Source organism: Erpetoichthys calabaricus, chromosome 7 (assembly GCF_900747795.2).
Source record: "Erpetoichthys calabaricus chromosome 7, fErpCal1.3, whole genome shotgun sequence".
Taxonomy (NCBI): domain Eukaryota; kingdom Metazoa; phylum Chordata; class Cladistia; order Polypteriformes; family Polypteridae; genus Erpetoichthys; species Erpetoichthys calabaricus.
In genome coordinates this window covers 69,446,136-69,463,745 of record NC_041400.2, presented here as the reverse complement: position 1 = coordinate 69,463,745, position 17,610 = coordinate 69,446,136, and the positions used below count along the sequence as shown (strand labels likewise).

General features: G+C 37.0%; 1 protein-coding gene across 1 annotated transcript in view; it reads left to right on the top strand.

Moving 5' to 3' along the window:
- LOC114654267 (mutS homolog 3 (E. coli)) overlaps nt 1–17,610 on the top strand; it is a 162,163-nt gene that overhangs the window by 25,153 nt on the left and 119,400 nt on the right. Inside the window, exons 5-8 of the mRNA XM_051929441.1 lie at nt 349–465; nt 1,070–1,187; nt 4,435–4,577; nt 6,839–7,005. Of these exons, the coding sequence (XP_051785401.1) occupies nt 349–465; nt 1,070–1,187; nt 4,435–4,577; nt 6,839–7,005 (545 nt within the window). The remainder of the gene's footprint in view (nt 1–348; nt 466–1,069; nt 1,188–4,434; nt 4,578–6,838; nt 7,006–17,610) is intronic.

Here is a 17,610-nt window from a genome sequence, read left to right as displayed (position 1 = left end):
GTGCCAAATTTTACTCTTACTATATCTTTAACATTCATCGGCCTTTGCATGGAGTTATAAAGAATATGAAAACGTATAGATTAAAAATAATTAAACTATATCGAAATGCTGAACATTTATGAAGGTAATTTTGCAATTCACATTGTTTTGTCATTATTCTATCCAGATAAACCTTTTGTGTCAGAGTACTTTGGTTTGCTATGGTAGCAATTTGTTAGGGATTTTTAAATGTTCTTTAAGCATTACTTGTACAGCAGATGTTTGTATTTTCAAATGTTATGTTGTTTGTAACTAGAGTTTACAGGCAGATTATTATTCTGTACTTACTGTGGTTCTTCTTTTCTGTAGGTTGCAGCAAGAGAACTAAATATTTACTGCCATCTTGACCACAACTTTATGACAGCTAGTATTCCTACTCATAGACTATTTGTACATATCAGACGATTAGTTTCCAAAGGACATAAGGTCAGTGCTTCTACTGAGCATTTCTATATCTTTGATTTTGTTTTGTTCTCATTATTTGTGAAGCAGTAAATGGGTTCTGCTGAATTAGTCTTGCAGTGCCCTCAGACTTTCAGGTAAGGGCACAATATCCCACTGTTTCTCTGCAATGATAAGTAGTTTCTCCAATAACCCTGATGTGTATAAATACATATATAATAAAAGTAATATATATGTATTATATTTTGGATTGTTCAGTCATTAAACCAGTTCAAATCAACTCGTGTTAATTGAGGTAAGCCCCTGATGTTGTCAAATGTGTTGTTCCAAAATTAAGAATGAAGAATGCCATTCATAAACATGCCCTTTCACAAAGTTTTTTTTTTTTTTTTTTTTTTTACTAACAGTGCACACAATAATAAATGAAATATCATTCATAAATAGATATTTATGTATTGATTTTTTTTTCTATTTTCATTGCTTCAGTACCCTGAACATGATTTCACAGGAGCCCATTTGTACATAAAGCAATGTTGACAAATATATTAAAACAATTTTCTTGTAACAATATTAAAGAAAAAGTGATATTTATCATTTTATTTAACTATTAACATAATTCATTTTCCAGGTGGGAGTGGTGAAACAGACAGAGACAACAGCACTGAAAGCAGCTGGAGTAAATAAGAGTGCACTTTTCAGCAGGAAGCTGACAGCTCTCTATACAAAGTCCACACTTGTGGGAGAAGGTATCTTTTTATAATTAATAGATAATTAAGAATCTTCGGTTTAAGTATATGTTTAGCTGAAAGTTGTTTTCTTGAAAACATACTATAATTTCATACAGTAAGTATTTTTCTTGCGTTAGGGTAATTGGTCACTGTATACTAGCCCTATATAAGTGAGTGTGGTGTGTGTATGTGTGTGTATATCATATGTCCTGCATTGGAGTAAACCCCTTTTCAGGAGTGGTTCTTGCCTTGCATCCAGTGCTGCCAGACCTCCTTGACTCTGCAGTGGATTAATGAGTTTGAAGATAGATGAATGTTAAATTTGCAAAATAAACAGATGTTGTGAAGTTTCAGTTGAATAAGTAGGGGACAGATTTTATTCTCGGATATGTACAAAGAAAAAAACAGACACAAGTAAGTTATGAAGCAGGGATATCCAGCAAAGAATACCAAAAAAGGACATTTTTAGTTGAATGTTATCAGGAGCTAAACAGAACCAAAATAAATGGAACTGGTGAAAGAAAAGATTGACATAATAAGTTAAACCAAAAGTATATTTCTATGTTTGTTATTTTTCTACTAAAAATGCTATACCTAAATGACGTACCTGTGGGTTGTCTAATACTTTAATGATAGAAAAAAATCCCTATCTCAGATAAGGAACAGACAAACTTTAGAAAAAATGCTCACATTAGGACTCTCATATACCATATTATGTGAGTTCTATTTCTGACCATATCACTAGTGTTGACTGGAAAATTTGCCAAAGTGTTTTACACAGCGAAATTTAACATTTCTTTTCACTTTTATGCTGATGATACACAGGTTTATGTTCCTGTGTGCAACTCTGCAATAAATCAACTGCACAACTGTCTTTCTGAACTAAGATCCTGGACGGCTAATAATTTTCTTGATCTGAATCAAAATAAAACAGAGGTGCTTATAGTGGGTCTATCAGCTAAAGCCTAAATTGGTCTTGGACTTCTCGGCTCTCTTTCTGTGTTTTGCAAACCTCAAGTCCGCAATCTTGGTGTTATCTTAGACAGTAACCTCTCTTTTAAGAATCAGATTAATTCTGTAGTCAAGAGTTGCTTTTTCTAGCTTCGTTTATTAGGTAAGATTAAACCTTTTTTATCTTCTAGGGATCTTGAGAAAGTTACTCATGCTTTTATCTTTTCTCGCCTTGATTACTGCAACTCGCAGTATTTCTGGGATTAGCAAATCCCTGATACGCAGGTTACAGTTGGTCCAGAATGCTGCTGCTCGCTTTCTGGTTGGGGCAAGAAAGTTTGATTCTGTTTCTCCAATATTAGCTTCTTTACACTGGCTGCCTGTCAGTTTTCGAATTGATTTTAAAATTTTGTTGCTAGTTTTTAAATCTTTACATGGGCTTGCCTATTTATATCAATTGTGTGCTTTAAAGCAGCCATCTAGAGTGCTTAGATCTTCTGGTCAGTTGTCTCTTGTTGTCCCTCGTACCAAGTATAAAACTAAGGGGGACAGGGCTTTTGCAGCTGCTGCTCCTCGCCTGTGGAACTCTTTACCTCATTACATAAAGGAGTCGTCTACAATTCAACTGTTCAAAACAAGATTAAAGATTAATTTCTATTCACTTGCATTCCGTGACCTTCAGTAATACTGATGGTTTCCTCATTGTGATTATGTAACATTACATCTATTTATTATTTATTTATGTTCATTTATTTTATTTCTAGTTGTTATTTATGTTAATTGTATGTTTTTCTTTTATTCTATTATTGTAAAGCACTTTGGCCACAGCATTCCTATAGTTTTAAATGTGCTATATAAATAAATTGACATTGACATAAGCACATTGTCTTGGACCAGGATATGTTGTGTGCTGTAGACATTTTGAGTAAAAAAACCCTCAAACCTTACAATTCACCTAAACTTCATTACAAATTGGTCCATGCTGCGCAATAAATGGAAAAGACAAAAAATGCTAATAATCAATGCAGATTTATTCAGCACAAATAACATAGCAAATATTTAAAAATTATAAAATTGTTTAAAATTGTTCATATTCAGTATCTGGTTTTGATTATGCTTGTTTTATCAGACAAAAACAGTTCTGTCTGATTGTGACACAAAACTAAACTCCATAGGAGCTCCATGCCATAATTACTAAAACTAAAACTGAAACTAATAGATATAAAAATAAAATAGAAATGTCTTTGTGAAATAAAAACTTAATTAAAACAAAAAATACACTATGAAGGAAAACTAAAACTAAACTGAATTACCAAGTAAGGTCTGGAAAAAATATAGAAATAAAAACTAATATAAAAAGGCAAAACTATAATGACCTTGGCACAGATACATGGTTCACACGGCCAATGTGTGGACCAAGGTTGGAACTCTGTGAGCACAATGAGCTGAATATTTTTTACTTATTGACAGTTTCTGAACAGTTTTGTTATATTTTGCTTGTGGTATTCGTTCCATCTGTGGCGTCTCTTGTTTAAGACATTGTGATGCAGTGATTAGTGCTGCTTGTCTCACAGTGCATATCACATTTTTGGTCACGATAATGGCCCAACATAGAAGCCATACACTTTATAGCCCTCAGGGAGACTTAAAAGACCACTGCACTTATATAGCCCACTTAAACCTAGTTCAATTCCTCCCTTATCATTGGATTCAATGCAATTTGCCAAATTCAACAAGTTCTTGAAGTTTTTTGTGATTTTTTTTAAATTTTTTTTTTTTAACTTAAAGGGAAGCAAACTCTGTGGGGTTGGCTCATTAATATTTATCACCTTCTCTGTGTACGTTTTATGTTCTCTAAATGTGTGTATAAGGTTCCTTGAGTTTTCTCATTTTCTGAAGACATCTAAATGAGATTAATTCACAGTCTAAAATATAAGTGTGCCTGTGTATATGTGCATCAACGTGTTCTGACTAATCTCTCCTCTTTGGTGTTTTTCCTGTCTTCCTGTTTTTGACCAAGTGTTTCTGAAATAACCTAGGCTCTTCACAAATCTAGATAAGATGGACTGACAAAATGGAAGATGGAATGTACTGTGAAGCCCATGATGTATAATATACTGTACAGCAGAGTTTAATTTTAGGAAAAGAAATAAAAATATTGAGAATATGCTCTATGTATCCCTACATGAGACTACACTCTGTGCTTCAATGCATAGGTTTTTTTTTTTTTTGTACAGGCAACTATGCTAGACTTCAATTGTACTTCCAAGTAATTACATTAAATTTTGCTATGTTTTCCTTATTAATCATGTAGATGTAAATCCTCTGCTGAAGATTGAAGACCTAGATGATGCTCAGGATGCAGTGGTTGACATTCCAAACAGTTACCTTTTGTGCATCTCTGAGAATTGGGAGGGAAAGAAATGCAAAAAGCAAGGACCTGTTATTGGCTTGGTGGTAAGAAATGGAAAAGGAATATAGTAAAAAATAAATGTGATGGACTGTTAACTTTGGTGAGATGAGGGGATAAATTACATTAAAAAGAAGATGAACAATTCATTTTCAATGTTTGCGAATTAAGCCAAAGTCACATTACATGAGTTCTAGTCATCAGGGATGTCTAAGTTGATTTCTGTAGTCTTGTCACCAACTGACATTACTAAAAATCACTGGACATGTCAAAAAAGATGACTTCATTATGATTTTACAGCAGTTTCACACCTCTAAATAATTGCATGCTTGCCTGTTTTACTGACAGCCAATATCTTGCTGCCAGATGGAGCGAGTTTGAGCCAGTTCCAAAGCAAAGAGTTTACAGGTATGACATGTTCAGCCATAATCTCTGCCCTTTTTTTCCTTCCTATCCTGCTACATAAAACAAAAGGCATTCAACTAAGAGCCTTTCTTCTGTTTTTAAGGTCTAAAATGCATGTGCTCCTTATTCCTTGCAGCACCGCATTATGCATTGTACTTCCTGGTGAGTGCCAATTGCTTTTCAGCCTTTGCTTATATAGAGCATGCTGCTATGGCTTAAGATAACCACAGTAACATCAACAACATTTATTTATATAGCACATTTTTATATAAACAGTGTGGCTCAAAGTGCTTTATAAGAAGTCAAGGAGAAAGTTACAAGAAAAAAGTAATTAATATTAGGCAGTAATATTAAATAATAACAAAAAAGATAAAGTCAGATGGTCGGAAGGACAGAAAAAAAAAACTCCAGTTAAGATGAGGAAAAAACTACAAATCTACAGGGGTTCCAAGGCCAAAAGATTGTCCAGCCTCCATTGGGCATTCTACCTAACATAAATGTACTTAAATCAATCCTCTTTGTTTTCAGGCTTCACATGATAGTAATTGATGATGTTGGTCTTATGGACAGCTGAGACATCCGCATTCATTCCATCATCACAGGTGCCTGCATTGTGCTTTGATCAATTGGTGGTGGTGCGGATCTCTACCACAGAAGAACCGGAAAAAACAGCAGAGAATAGTAGAGATTAGTAAAGATTGCTGATCTCTGAAGAATATGATAATTCTATGCCCATATAGTCCTGTAGTAGTCCTGTTAGGAGTGCTTTACAATAATGTAGTCGATTTAAAAACAAAAGCGTGAACAAATTTTTCAGTGTCTTGTAAAGTTATAAGAGGTCTAACTTTTGCTCTACTCCTTAAGTGAAAAAATGCAGTCCTAGTAATATGGTTAATATGTGATTTAAAGTTTAGGTCAGAGTCAGTGATTACCCCAAAATTCTTTACCTCTGCCTTGACTTTTAAACCTAAGGGATCAAGTTTATTTCTAATACCCTTGCAATTTCCATGTTTGCTAATCACTAAGATTTCTGTTATTTTCCTTATTTAGTTTGAGAAAGTTTCTCCTCATCCAATTGGGAATACTAAAATATTGCATCAGAGAGTCAAGAAAGTCATTGTCATCAGGTGCTATTGATAAATAAAGCTGTGTGTTATCTGCATAGTTATGGTAGGTCACATTGTGGTTTGAGATAATCTGACCTAATGGAAGCATGTTGATTGAAAAAACAGCAGACCCAGAATAGATCCTTGTGGTACACCACATAAAATATCTTGGGCCCATGAAGTACAATCACCACAACTAACAAAGAATTTTGTACCTGTTAAATAAGACTGAAACGAATTTAAGACACTGGCGGAGAGGTCACCCCATCGTGTAAGGCGATTTATAAGAATACTGTGGGCTATGGTTTCAATAGGTGCTTAAAAACTGACTTTTCTAAAATATTATATAAGAAAGGCAGGTTTCTCCCTTCAGAAAGGAAGTTGTTGAGAACAGAGGGGTCGAAATTATTTTTCTTGAGCAGGGGTTTAACAACTGAAGTCCTTAGACAGTTAGGGAAGACCCCTGTATCTAATGATGAGTTCACTATGTAACATCCACTATCAACTAGGACATTGGAGACTTGTTTGAAAAAGCCTATTGGTACTGGTTCAAGGATGCAGGTAGAGGGTTTCAGCTGAGAAATTAATCTATGTAGTTCAGGTGGATCTACTACAGTGAAAAAATGTAACTCACTCTAAAGGGCATGCTGGGGTTCAACGAGTGTGAGAAAATTGGGGGAACTCCTTATAAAACATTCATCACAAAATAACTATACAAGACTCATTTAATGGCCTTTATGCAGTCCGTGAGGTTAATACAGTGCTTTTTTTTTTCTGTGGTTTTTGTGGCTTGACAGGCAATACAACCCAGCACTGGAGATGTTATGTATGACAGCTTTCAGGACTCGGCTTCACGCTTTGAGCTTGAGAGCCGAATCCTTCAAGTGCAACCTGTGGAAATCCTGTTGCCATCGTCATTGTCTGAGGAAACGGAGAGACTGGTCAATGGAATTGTGGCTGCAAGGTATTTGATAAACAAAATTTTTATATGTGCACCATTATGTTTAACACATAGTGGTATCACATCTTGAGGTATATAGTCTTATTGAAACCTTTGAGCAGATCTTAGTTTATTTATTTTTACAAGGAATGGATTTACTGTTGAAATTTAAGTGAACGAAATGTATTTTTTTGTGTTTTTCTTGTGCACCTTTTTTTAAACGCAACCTTTGAATCAGTAGTAAGTCCACACCTCTGATTTAAGTGTCTAAGACACGGATTTCTTTTCGAGAGGACACACCATTTTATGTGAAGCAGTAAAGTGCTTTTTCTGTAGAAAGACTAAACAGGCGCATTAGCGAGTTCTATAGGAATGGAAACCAAAAACAAGAATAGCAAAAATCTACATATAGTAATTGAGCAGGATAGAGATTTAGAAGATTGATTTTGAGATATTAAGAATCTAAATCGAATCGTTTAAATTGAAAATAATGATTAATCAGAAAATCTATATTTTTACCCAGGCCTACTATCTGATATAACTTAATTTACTCCAATTACTCTGTATACAGAAATGTATGAAATATTAGGTTGCAGCTCTGTAGTTTTATAAAGCCAAGCTCAGGTGTATCTGAACAAGTATTGCTACAAGTATACACATATATACAACCCTCCATTCATTCACTTTTAATGCGGCTTGTATTTAATATTGTACAGTGACCAATTAGATGACACTTAACTACCAGATCTCATTTAAAAAAAAAAAAAAAAAAAAGTTTCTGTTTCCCCTAATGTTCCACTCTCTTAAAGATGCAGTCCTAACTTCCAACAGTAGTTACAAAAGTCCATCTGCAAAACCACGGATATATAACAGAGTAAAAGTTCTCTCATGAACTTATTCACCTTGCACTTAATAATAATAATTCTTTGCATTTATATAGCGCTTTTCTCACTACTCAAAGTGCTCAGCAATTGCAGGTTAAGGGTCTTGCTCAAGGGACCAACAGAGCAGAGTCCCTATTGGCATTTACGGGATTCAAACCGGCAACATTCCGATTGCCAGTGCAGATCCCTAGCCTCAGAGCCACCACTCCGCCTTTCGAAAACACAGCAGCATCACAGTGCACAGTCTGTGACAAACAGCCACATTGCATTTTTATTTTATTTTATTTTTTAATAATTTTTTTCTTCCAACTGCAAGCTGTCTCATGTTTCCTGAAAGATGGATTTAAACCCAATTCTAGGCACCGTCTGCATGGGTTTTCCCAAAGTAGTCATATGTTTCTTTGCACATCCTAAACATTACTTTTAATTTTTTATTTAAGTTTGCTGTAAGTTAAGATGGCAGTCCACTTTAAAGTGGCCTGATGAGAGTGATTATGAGGCTGTGCGTGGATGAGTCCTGCAACTGAAGGTCAGAAAATGCTTTTATATACAGAAACTATTTTTGAACATGGGTTGAGGAGAATAAGATGGGGTGTCGTTTTTTTTTAGGCTCTGCTGTCATATGAACAGTTTTTTTTGTCTTCTCCTTTCTAAATAAGAGTTGGTAGTGGGGCATTCATTGTGAAAAAATGATTGATTGTCTGAAATGCAGAATTCCAATATTTTTTTAGTATGCTGCATTTGTTATACAGCAGAGCTGGGAAGTCAAAAGTCACAATTGTATCATTTGATACCTCCGTGTTTGTACTACTCAAGTAGGAAAGTGAACATAGATGCCCCCCATAAAAGCAGGTGTTTGGCTTGTGTGCCAGCAACAAACCTTAACCAATAGTTCTTGTAGTCCAGATCAAAGAAGAAACCTAAGAATAAGAAAGGTGCAAAAAGTACATTGTTATGTGTAAAAAAGCATTTTTATGCTCATGGCAACCATAAATAGTACTGTTTCTGCCTGGAAGCTGCAGTTTAAAAACTGTACCATTGAGCACAATGTATGGACAGTGGTGCATGTCAAGCTAACATCAGTTAGTCTGTTACTGTTCTTTCTGGAAATATTAACATTTACCTTTTTAATATTTAGTATTATGGATTAAGGTGTTTCATTTCAAGTAACTTCTTCTAATAAACAAATAAAACAGATAAAGTGTTACTTTACTTACTGACTTGAGAGACCAGGCCAAAGTTTATGAGCTGTAATTATACGTTTGGGGTGCATTTTCTTTGAGTTTTCCAAGTTGGAGGTCGGAAATTGTTTTAGCCAAATGCAGCATTAGTAATAGAATTTGATTTTTTTGCTGCCCTAGTCATATTTCTGCTTCCATTTAAACAGTGCTATTATTTGTGTCTGAGACAGATTTGGTTCCTTTGCATTTTACTGCTTTCACCACATTGTTGTATTGCTGCTTTCACATGCTCTCCGATCTGTTCAAGGCTCCAAGCTCTGAGTGCATTCATGTAGGTTACCTGTTAGACTACTCAGGGAAACTTGAGGTCACTTTTGATTTGTTACTTGGTCTGCAAAAAAAAAAAGGCAAATAAAGATAAACAGCATTTTTGTTGAAATTAATTGCAAAGTATTAAATATGTATCACTTCACTCCAAATGCAATTTGACCAAAAAGTTTCATTTTGGGCTGACCAGGTTATATATTTTATTTTAAAGAAGGTTAGTGTCACGTCACAACTCAGACAATTCCGGTAGCTTTACTTTGTCTAAATTATCCGACTTACATTTCTGAGCTGGTAGTGCATTCATGTGGATTTTTCAGCCCAGCAACTCAAATCAACCTTCTGTATGAGAGCACATGAACAGAGTAAAAGTGTTGCATGCTCCACAATGTGATGTACCCACCCTCAAGTGTTTAATCAAATTAGTCATGCCAAACATCTTTGCTTAAACTTTACAGATAGTAATCCTGTAACTTTCAAAGTCACATCAGTAGAATAGCCGTAGTGCTCACTTTTCTTTTGTGTGTGGTGCATTGACAGCAATTGTATAGTATTAAAGTTCAAAAAAGGATGGTTTGCACTCTAAAAATTGCTTTGAAAAAACTTTGAAAGCTTCATATTTTTATCTGTGGGCATAGAGTTGATATGATCTCTGTCCTTTGCTTTCTCTGATCCATATTCAGTGTGGGACACATGAAGATACCAAACAGTAAAGTGCCTACTTTTCTCCATCTAAATAGGCTGAATGACTGATTGCACAATGGAGACATGTGTGATACTAAAATAAGAAAACAGCTAGTTTGAAAAGTCACTCTAATTCAGTTACAGTATTTACAATCTTTTGTAGGGATCCCAACAAATGTGTCCAGGCCATTTTAGAATATCTTTGTAGAATAAGCAGGACTTTATGTCTTTGCACACTTGCTTTGCTTTACTCAATGACATATCAAAGGCATGCAGGTTTACCTGGGACAGCTAGTTTTCATTTAATCACTTATAAGTTGGCATACAGCACTTTTCCTAATCAGCTGTAAGGATACCAACAAAATTGTCCACATCTTTATATATGCACAAACATACAATGGTTATTTTAAATGATCTGTTGAAAGTGCCAGGTACTTTGCATGTACTGTTACAAATCCTGTTGTAGTACCCCAGGTCTGAGTAGTGACAAGTAGTTTATTTCAAGCTTGAAACTAGGAGGCAGTCTGTTCATTAATTTACATTATCATTACAGTCACTCAATAGAGGAAAATTCAGGCTTCTCTTTTCAATTGAGTTCCCCTCTGTTTTTGTATGATTTAAATTTTTCTCCTATACAGCTGAAGAGTCTGTATAGTTTGTGTCAAAAACATCCTGTGGATGCACCAGAACACATCTTCAGTGATGTATCCTGGGGTCATTAAGAGTTTAGGGTCTCGCAACATCAGACACCCTTACCTTGATGACCCAGCCGGGGATGATCAGTCCCCAACTTGCATCCCAGTAGCTCTAGTTCACGGATTGCTCCTCTTTATCCAGAGCCATCTTGAAGCTGTTTCTGTAGTTTCTGTGATGGCTTAGAGTGTTCTTCTTTCTTCAACCCTTACCATGCCTAGCAGAATGAAGGCTCTCCAGAGTGAGCAGCCAGCAAAGCCCATACAACCCACTTCCACTGGTAGGCAATGAACTTGCCATCCTTGTCTCTGGCACTGTTCCAGAAGGTCCTTGTACTCAACATACTTCCTCTCGCATGATTCCTCTATACAATCTTCCCAGGTAACAGTGAGTTCTATAATTACTAGTTGTTTTGTTGCTTCTGACAGTACAACTATGTCTCGTCGTCGTGACATTATTGCAATGTTCGCTGGGAACTTAAAAGTTGTTTACCTAGGTCTACCATTATCTGCCAGTCTTGCGCAGAGTGAGGCAAGCCTGCCTGTAATTTGGGGTTTATACAGTATGTTGCTGTTCACCTGCCATCACAAAGATGATGTTCCTGCTCAGTGGGCAGTAATGCTTACTGGCAAGGATGGCCGAGGAAATAGTATTTGCCACTGTTCTTAACAAATGGTCATGTCACCAACAATAGCAACCGATTCATTGGACTTTTGGGCAGCTGCTGAGGATGTGTTCTAACGACCCCTTTCCTGAGCATAAAGAGCAAGTCGGTGTCTCACTCTTGCCCCAGGTGTAAAAGTTTGCTGGACTTGGTAAGACATCATACACTGCCTGGAAAAGAAATTTTATGCGCTGTGGCTCGGCCTGCCAGATGTCAGACCAGGTGACTTTCCGCTCTAGCGCACTCTCCTACTTAGTCCAGGCCTCCATCTGCCTCATCCCCACCATTCTACTTATGCGTGTCTCCTCCATTCCTGCTCTCTTTTTTTTCCTGGATAAGTTGCTGCCTTTCTTTACCCTGGGTCTACTCATACTGAGGCCTTGGAGAACTGTCCTGCCCTGTGCACCCAGCTGCCAATGCTCCCAGTAGTGCCCTATGCCTCAACTGAGATTCTGACAATTCTAGCTCTTTGTGGGCCTTCCATTTCCTGCTGGTCTTGACCTCTATGCCTGCTTTTGAAACCTTGGGATCTCTGGAGTTCTGGTACTGCAGTACTTCCCTTGAGTGAGAGACTATGAATTCCTCAGAAAGGTTACTGAAAGCCAGCTGCAGCTTGTCATTCTTCGCATACAAGGCTGCACTGCTTAGACACCATGGCAACCATAACCATCTATGCAGGAAGCTACTGATCTTCCTCTTTCAAGTTTCAGTTGTTGTAATTGGCACCTCATGCACCAAACGAGGCCAAAAGATGTGGGGCAGGATCCCATGCTGATATATCCAGACTTTAAATCTACCAGACAGACCCGACTTGTCCAACTTTGTTAGCCAGGCCTCAAGCTCCCTGATAGTTGTCTTGATTGCAGTTGTGTCTTTGAGATTACAGTCAAAGACTTTTCCTCAGCTCTTGACTGGCCTCTCAGTGATTGATGGAATGGTAGTGCCATCTAAGACAAAGCAGAACTTATCTGTAACTCTGCCCTTCTTTAGGGCGAGGGAATGGGGCCTGGTTGGCTTAAAGCTCATCCTTGCCCATGAAAAAAGTTTTCAAGGCCCCTCAGGGTCCATCTGCAGCCTGAGACTGAAGTTACTGTAACTGTGAGGTCGTCCATGAAGGCTCTTATAGGGGGTTGCTGTACACCAGAATCGGTCTAGGGTCCTCTGCATTCTACCTCCATTGCTTTCACTACCATATTCATGGTCAGGGTGAACAGGGTGGCTGAAACTGTACAACATGTGATGATGCCCTTTTCTAACCAGTAGTTTCAGAGGTGACCCTCATCCAAAAATTGCCATAGTAATCTTTGGTGAGGTCTTTGATTTTCCTATGGACATGATGATGGTCTAACGCCAATTCTACCAGCTTATGTGGTATAGAGCCATATGCATCAGCAAGGTCCTACTACACTAAAACTAGGTCTTCTCTCACCTCCTGTGTCCCTCTCATGAGCTGTGTAGCTGTGTCGTCAATATAGTTGTTTCTGAGGAGAACAAGAGAGGTATGCTGAAGAATTTTTTTCCTTCGACACTAAGGAATGAGGTACTGTATATCTAAATTGCTCAATCTGTTTTGAGTCTTCCTCTTTTGGAATCCATATTTCCACTTGTACACTACATAAGGTACACTGCTAAGTCCTGGAGCAGAGTTTGCTCTGTCAGTCCTAACTACCTCCTTCATTTCCTTCTAGCTGGGTTCCCTCATATTAAACTCCACATCAGGAGCTGGAAAATCTATGAGTGCCCTCTGCTGTCCAAGTTCCTCTTCTCTCACTGGGTCATCCAGATTTTGGTGTAGGAAGTCATCCAGCTCATCTTTGGAACACCTGAGTACACTACTGCATTTACTACCAAGCAGTTCTCTAGTGATCCTAAAACGATTAGCAATAAAAGCTGCACACCTTCTAGGTTTCTCTCCACCTCTCCTCATGTGCCACTCTGCCCTGCATAGCGACATTAGTTTCTTCCTAAAAATGTGACGGAGATAAGCCAATGGAGCCTCCTGTACCTCTTCCGTTCTCTTATACTGCATTGCCATGGTCCTAAGCTCCTGTTGCAACTGATGGATCTTCATTGTTCTACGATTCATAGTGTAGGGAACTGGGGTGTTTTCCACCTCTGGTCCAGACCTCTCCAGAGCATAGCAGACAGTGATTGCTGACATTGCCTGGAGCTGACTATTATCATCTCCTTTTACTGTAGCTGTGATGATTTCTGCTACATCCTTGTCGAACTGTACCTACTCACTCTGCTTGCAGGCTGGGGGCCACTTAACCCTTGGGTCGTTCTTTATAAAGCATGGAAAAGGAGTTTTTGGCGCCTGGAGGTTCTGGGCTCTGTGGAGTGACTCTGGGCCGGGCTCCTCCTGCATTTCACCAGGAGTTGTACCTTTGCGCTGTGCATCTCTCTCCTGCTCCATGCATCTCTTCTTTGCTAGATGGATCTTAAGACCACAGGGGTTCTTGCAAACCTTACAGCAGATGCATCTCGAGCTCATGATTTAATCTCCTTTTGCATTGGTCGTTGTCCCTTGGTCTGTATTAATGGGTTCTCATTCTCCCCCTTCTCTGGATCCCCTGGGGGTTTATATTTGAAGACTTTTCTGTAGCTTATAAGGGCTGTGCCTCACGGAAGGTGCAGTCTAGGTGGTCAGCCCATTCCTGACCCCGTTGCCATTTTTTGTGCTATCAGCTGTCCCTCCAGTAGTCACTAAGCTATTCTCAGTTGTCATCCAGTCTTCCCTGGGGCTCACTGACTAATGCCAGAATATATTTTTTAAAAATATGGCATTGTTTAATTTTCTGTATAATATTTTAGGTGTGCTTTTCCATTTGCATTTTTAGTGTTCATATAGTATGTTAACTTTATTCTTGTAAGACTACAGTTCGAAACAAAGCAAAAAGTATACTTGACTACATATTGGAGAAAGAATTGACTAGGATAAAATGTTCCATTACACATGTAAATTAATTTTGGGGTATTAATGGTAAAGGTAGGGGAGGTTTTACCAGGACTGTGTGTCCATGAGGTGGGTGATGGAAACCTGTGGTTCATGCCCTCCATCACAGTGGTTGTAGTAGCACACCGTCACCTTGTGAGTACATTCTGACTGAGCATACAGTTTCTTTTGGTATGCTTTTTTTTTTTATAACATCTATGCTGAAAGAACACAGGAGTGTTACTAAAGATGTCAAATTATATGCATTAATGATTGGGACTGGTCTTGCATGAATAAAGAAATATTTGTTTTTAGTTTATTTATGTGGTCCTCTACTAAACTGCAGGGTGTTATTTTGTAATCATTTTTGTTTTAAGCTTGTTTGTTGGTCCTTTCTTTTAAAAAATTGAGGTATATTTGTTGATGCACCAAATGGCTTATGGGTTACATAAATTAAAAGAATTTTCATCCTGTGTAAAACATTATTATTATTATTATTATTTTTTTTTTTTTCAGATCTGACTAAGAAATTAAAATAAAGTAACAATAGTAGAACTTCTCACATCTCAGAGTTTTTCATTCTCTATTTGATAAATCTTCTTAGAGATGTTTTGTTTAAGCAGTTTTTATTTAAGCTACACAATTAATCCATATAAATTTACACTTACAAATGTAAGGATGAATTATTAAAGTATTGATTGTTCAAGAAGAGTTTTTTGCTTCTGGCACTTTACATTTCATAATACTTAAATCATGTAATTGATGTGAGAACCATTCATTATGCTGAATAACCATTAGGGCACATGCATTTATTTAGTTATTTTATTCAAAATATAATAAGGACAGCTAGGATATCTCTATAGATGTCTGTGAGAATAAAAAAGTCAACTAACTAACATCAATACTCCTTCTTCAAAAAAGTGCAGATAGCTTGATGAGCAAAAAATACAATACAAATGTTTTAAGAAGTTAGTTTCAGAAACTAAATTAAAGCTCCCTTGGAAGAAGTCTTAAGGTTTTTTTTTTTTTTTTTTGCATATTTAATATAGAGAATTATTATAGTGAATTGTAAAAGGAAAATCATCATAGATACTTATGTGTATTATTTAATTATGGTTATACAAAATACTTTTCAATCATCAAAGTTAGCCTCATGTTGCAAAATACAGAGCTCAGTTGATATTACACGAATCCTATAATCTTTCTGTAATCTTTTCGTAAACCATTAGGTGGCAGAAATTGACCATTTTTTAAATATTAGAGGTTCAGTGCAATTTCTAAAGAAATGTCATGTGAATTTTTCCAGGAGAAAAGTATTATAAATATCTCTATTAATTTTCACTCAATTTCTTACTGCCATTTGATTGTCCTGTCATAGAGGTAATACAGAGTTAGATGAGTAGGGCACCCAGTTACTTCTGGCAGTTTCCTAGGAACTTCCAGACCCCCCCAAGAGCCATAATGACTCAAGTGTCTCCTGATATTTCCTCCAGTAGATAGTGCTAAATAAACATCTTCTGGCAGACATTGGGGCATTTCCAACCATTTCCTCTTGATTTTCTTCATTTAGAGAAGCAGAGATTTTAGTCAGAGGCTCCTCATGAGAGAACCATCTTGTAGGGTTGAATCAGTTTCTGTGGATAGAGCCATTGCATTGGCTTTAAATGGCTGTGTGGTAGTTTTGCAGGATCTGATAAGTTACAACCAGATATATTGAAAGCAATATAAAATTGTAGTAGTGATGTGATATTTAACATGCCACTCCAGTATTGCATTGGAGGGTGCAGGACCTCAGAATTGTAAGACGATGGCAGTCCTCATTTTTACATAAGAGGACAAGGGATTGTATGATCTAGATAATAAGGGGCCATTCTCCTTGGCCTACCTGGAAAAGCCTTGCATGGATAGTACAATGGAGACTTTAGCTGATACTCAAACTGTTTGATACAGGAGGAACAATGAGGATTCTGGTTTATTAATTTATTGAAATTGTCTGTGCTGATATTTTAAGAAACAGCAAATTAGTGTGATGCTAAAGTTTAGAGGAAAATCATTTTGCAGACATGTGGGCAAGCTGTTTACAGATCATCAAACTGTAGTTTAATACAGTATTTATAGTATAGTGTGCTCAGAATTAGAAGCAGCACCACTAAGTCTGAGATCATGGTTGTACCTTATTAAATAATGGCTTGACATCTGCAGGTTAAGCAGTCCCAGATAGAGAATGAATTTTGCAAGACGAATACTGTGATTTGCCAAGAAGCAGGGGTTAATTTTTCACTATTTATGGGAATGGCAATGTTTTGTTAATTTGAAAAGTTGTACTTTAAATTTCACACAACTAATTGATGTGGGTACTTCCAGGAAGCTATACTTGAGCTTTAAGAACTCATGGACATTTGCATATGAACTAACCAATCAGACCATTGATTGATAATGTTAAAATACTTTTTAACCCACTGAATTTCATGTAAACAAGTACATTTTCTCATAACTGTGTATAATTTAAGGAGCAGGGGAAGATTTGTGTTTGTGAAGACACATTGCAGCATCTAGGGGGAAAAGAGGCTTTGACAAATTAACAGCTATCCACCTCCTAACAAGCCACAACTCCAGATCTGAAGAAGAGAAGAGTGAGAAAGTGCCTTATGCCACATCCAGCATTTGGATGTCTGTCACTCCTTGGCTTTTGTATATCCTTAAAAATTTAACTGTTTTTGTTCAGAAGGATGAAGGTTTGTTAAAATGTGTAGGAATTATGGTGCTTAATTATCTTAATCAAGTTTAACCACCATAGTTAAATAGGAGGATAAATTAATTTTCTATTGTTCTATTCTATTGGGTCCTGCGATCAGGATTCATTCGATTTAAGGCATCAGGAAGTTATGGGTATATGTGCACTTATGAGGTCACGTTTGTGTTCAGAACAGAGACATTTGGATAAAATCTGGTCCTGGTAAATGGCTGGCAGCTGTTTAGGAGAGAGAGAGAGATTTAGCCCAAAATTTAAGCGAACACATTTCTAAGACGCATCCACCAAAAACTTCATTTGTAAGAGGTCAGTTGAGGTGGTTAACCCCTTCACATTACATGACTTTTCTAGTGATTTTCAGTTGCTGTAGTCCCATTTATGTAATCTTAGTGAGTTGGTGCCAGTTGAATAGTTTGAAGCCCCCAGCAACTCAGTTGTTCTGGTCTGTGACTCACCACAACAAAATCAAATTTACTGGGGAAACTCATGAACCTGGTTTGATTTTGTCATAA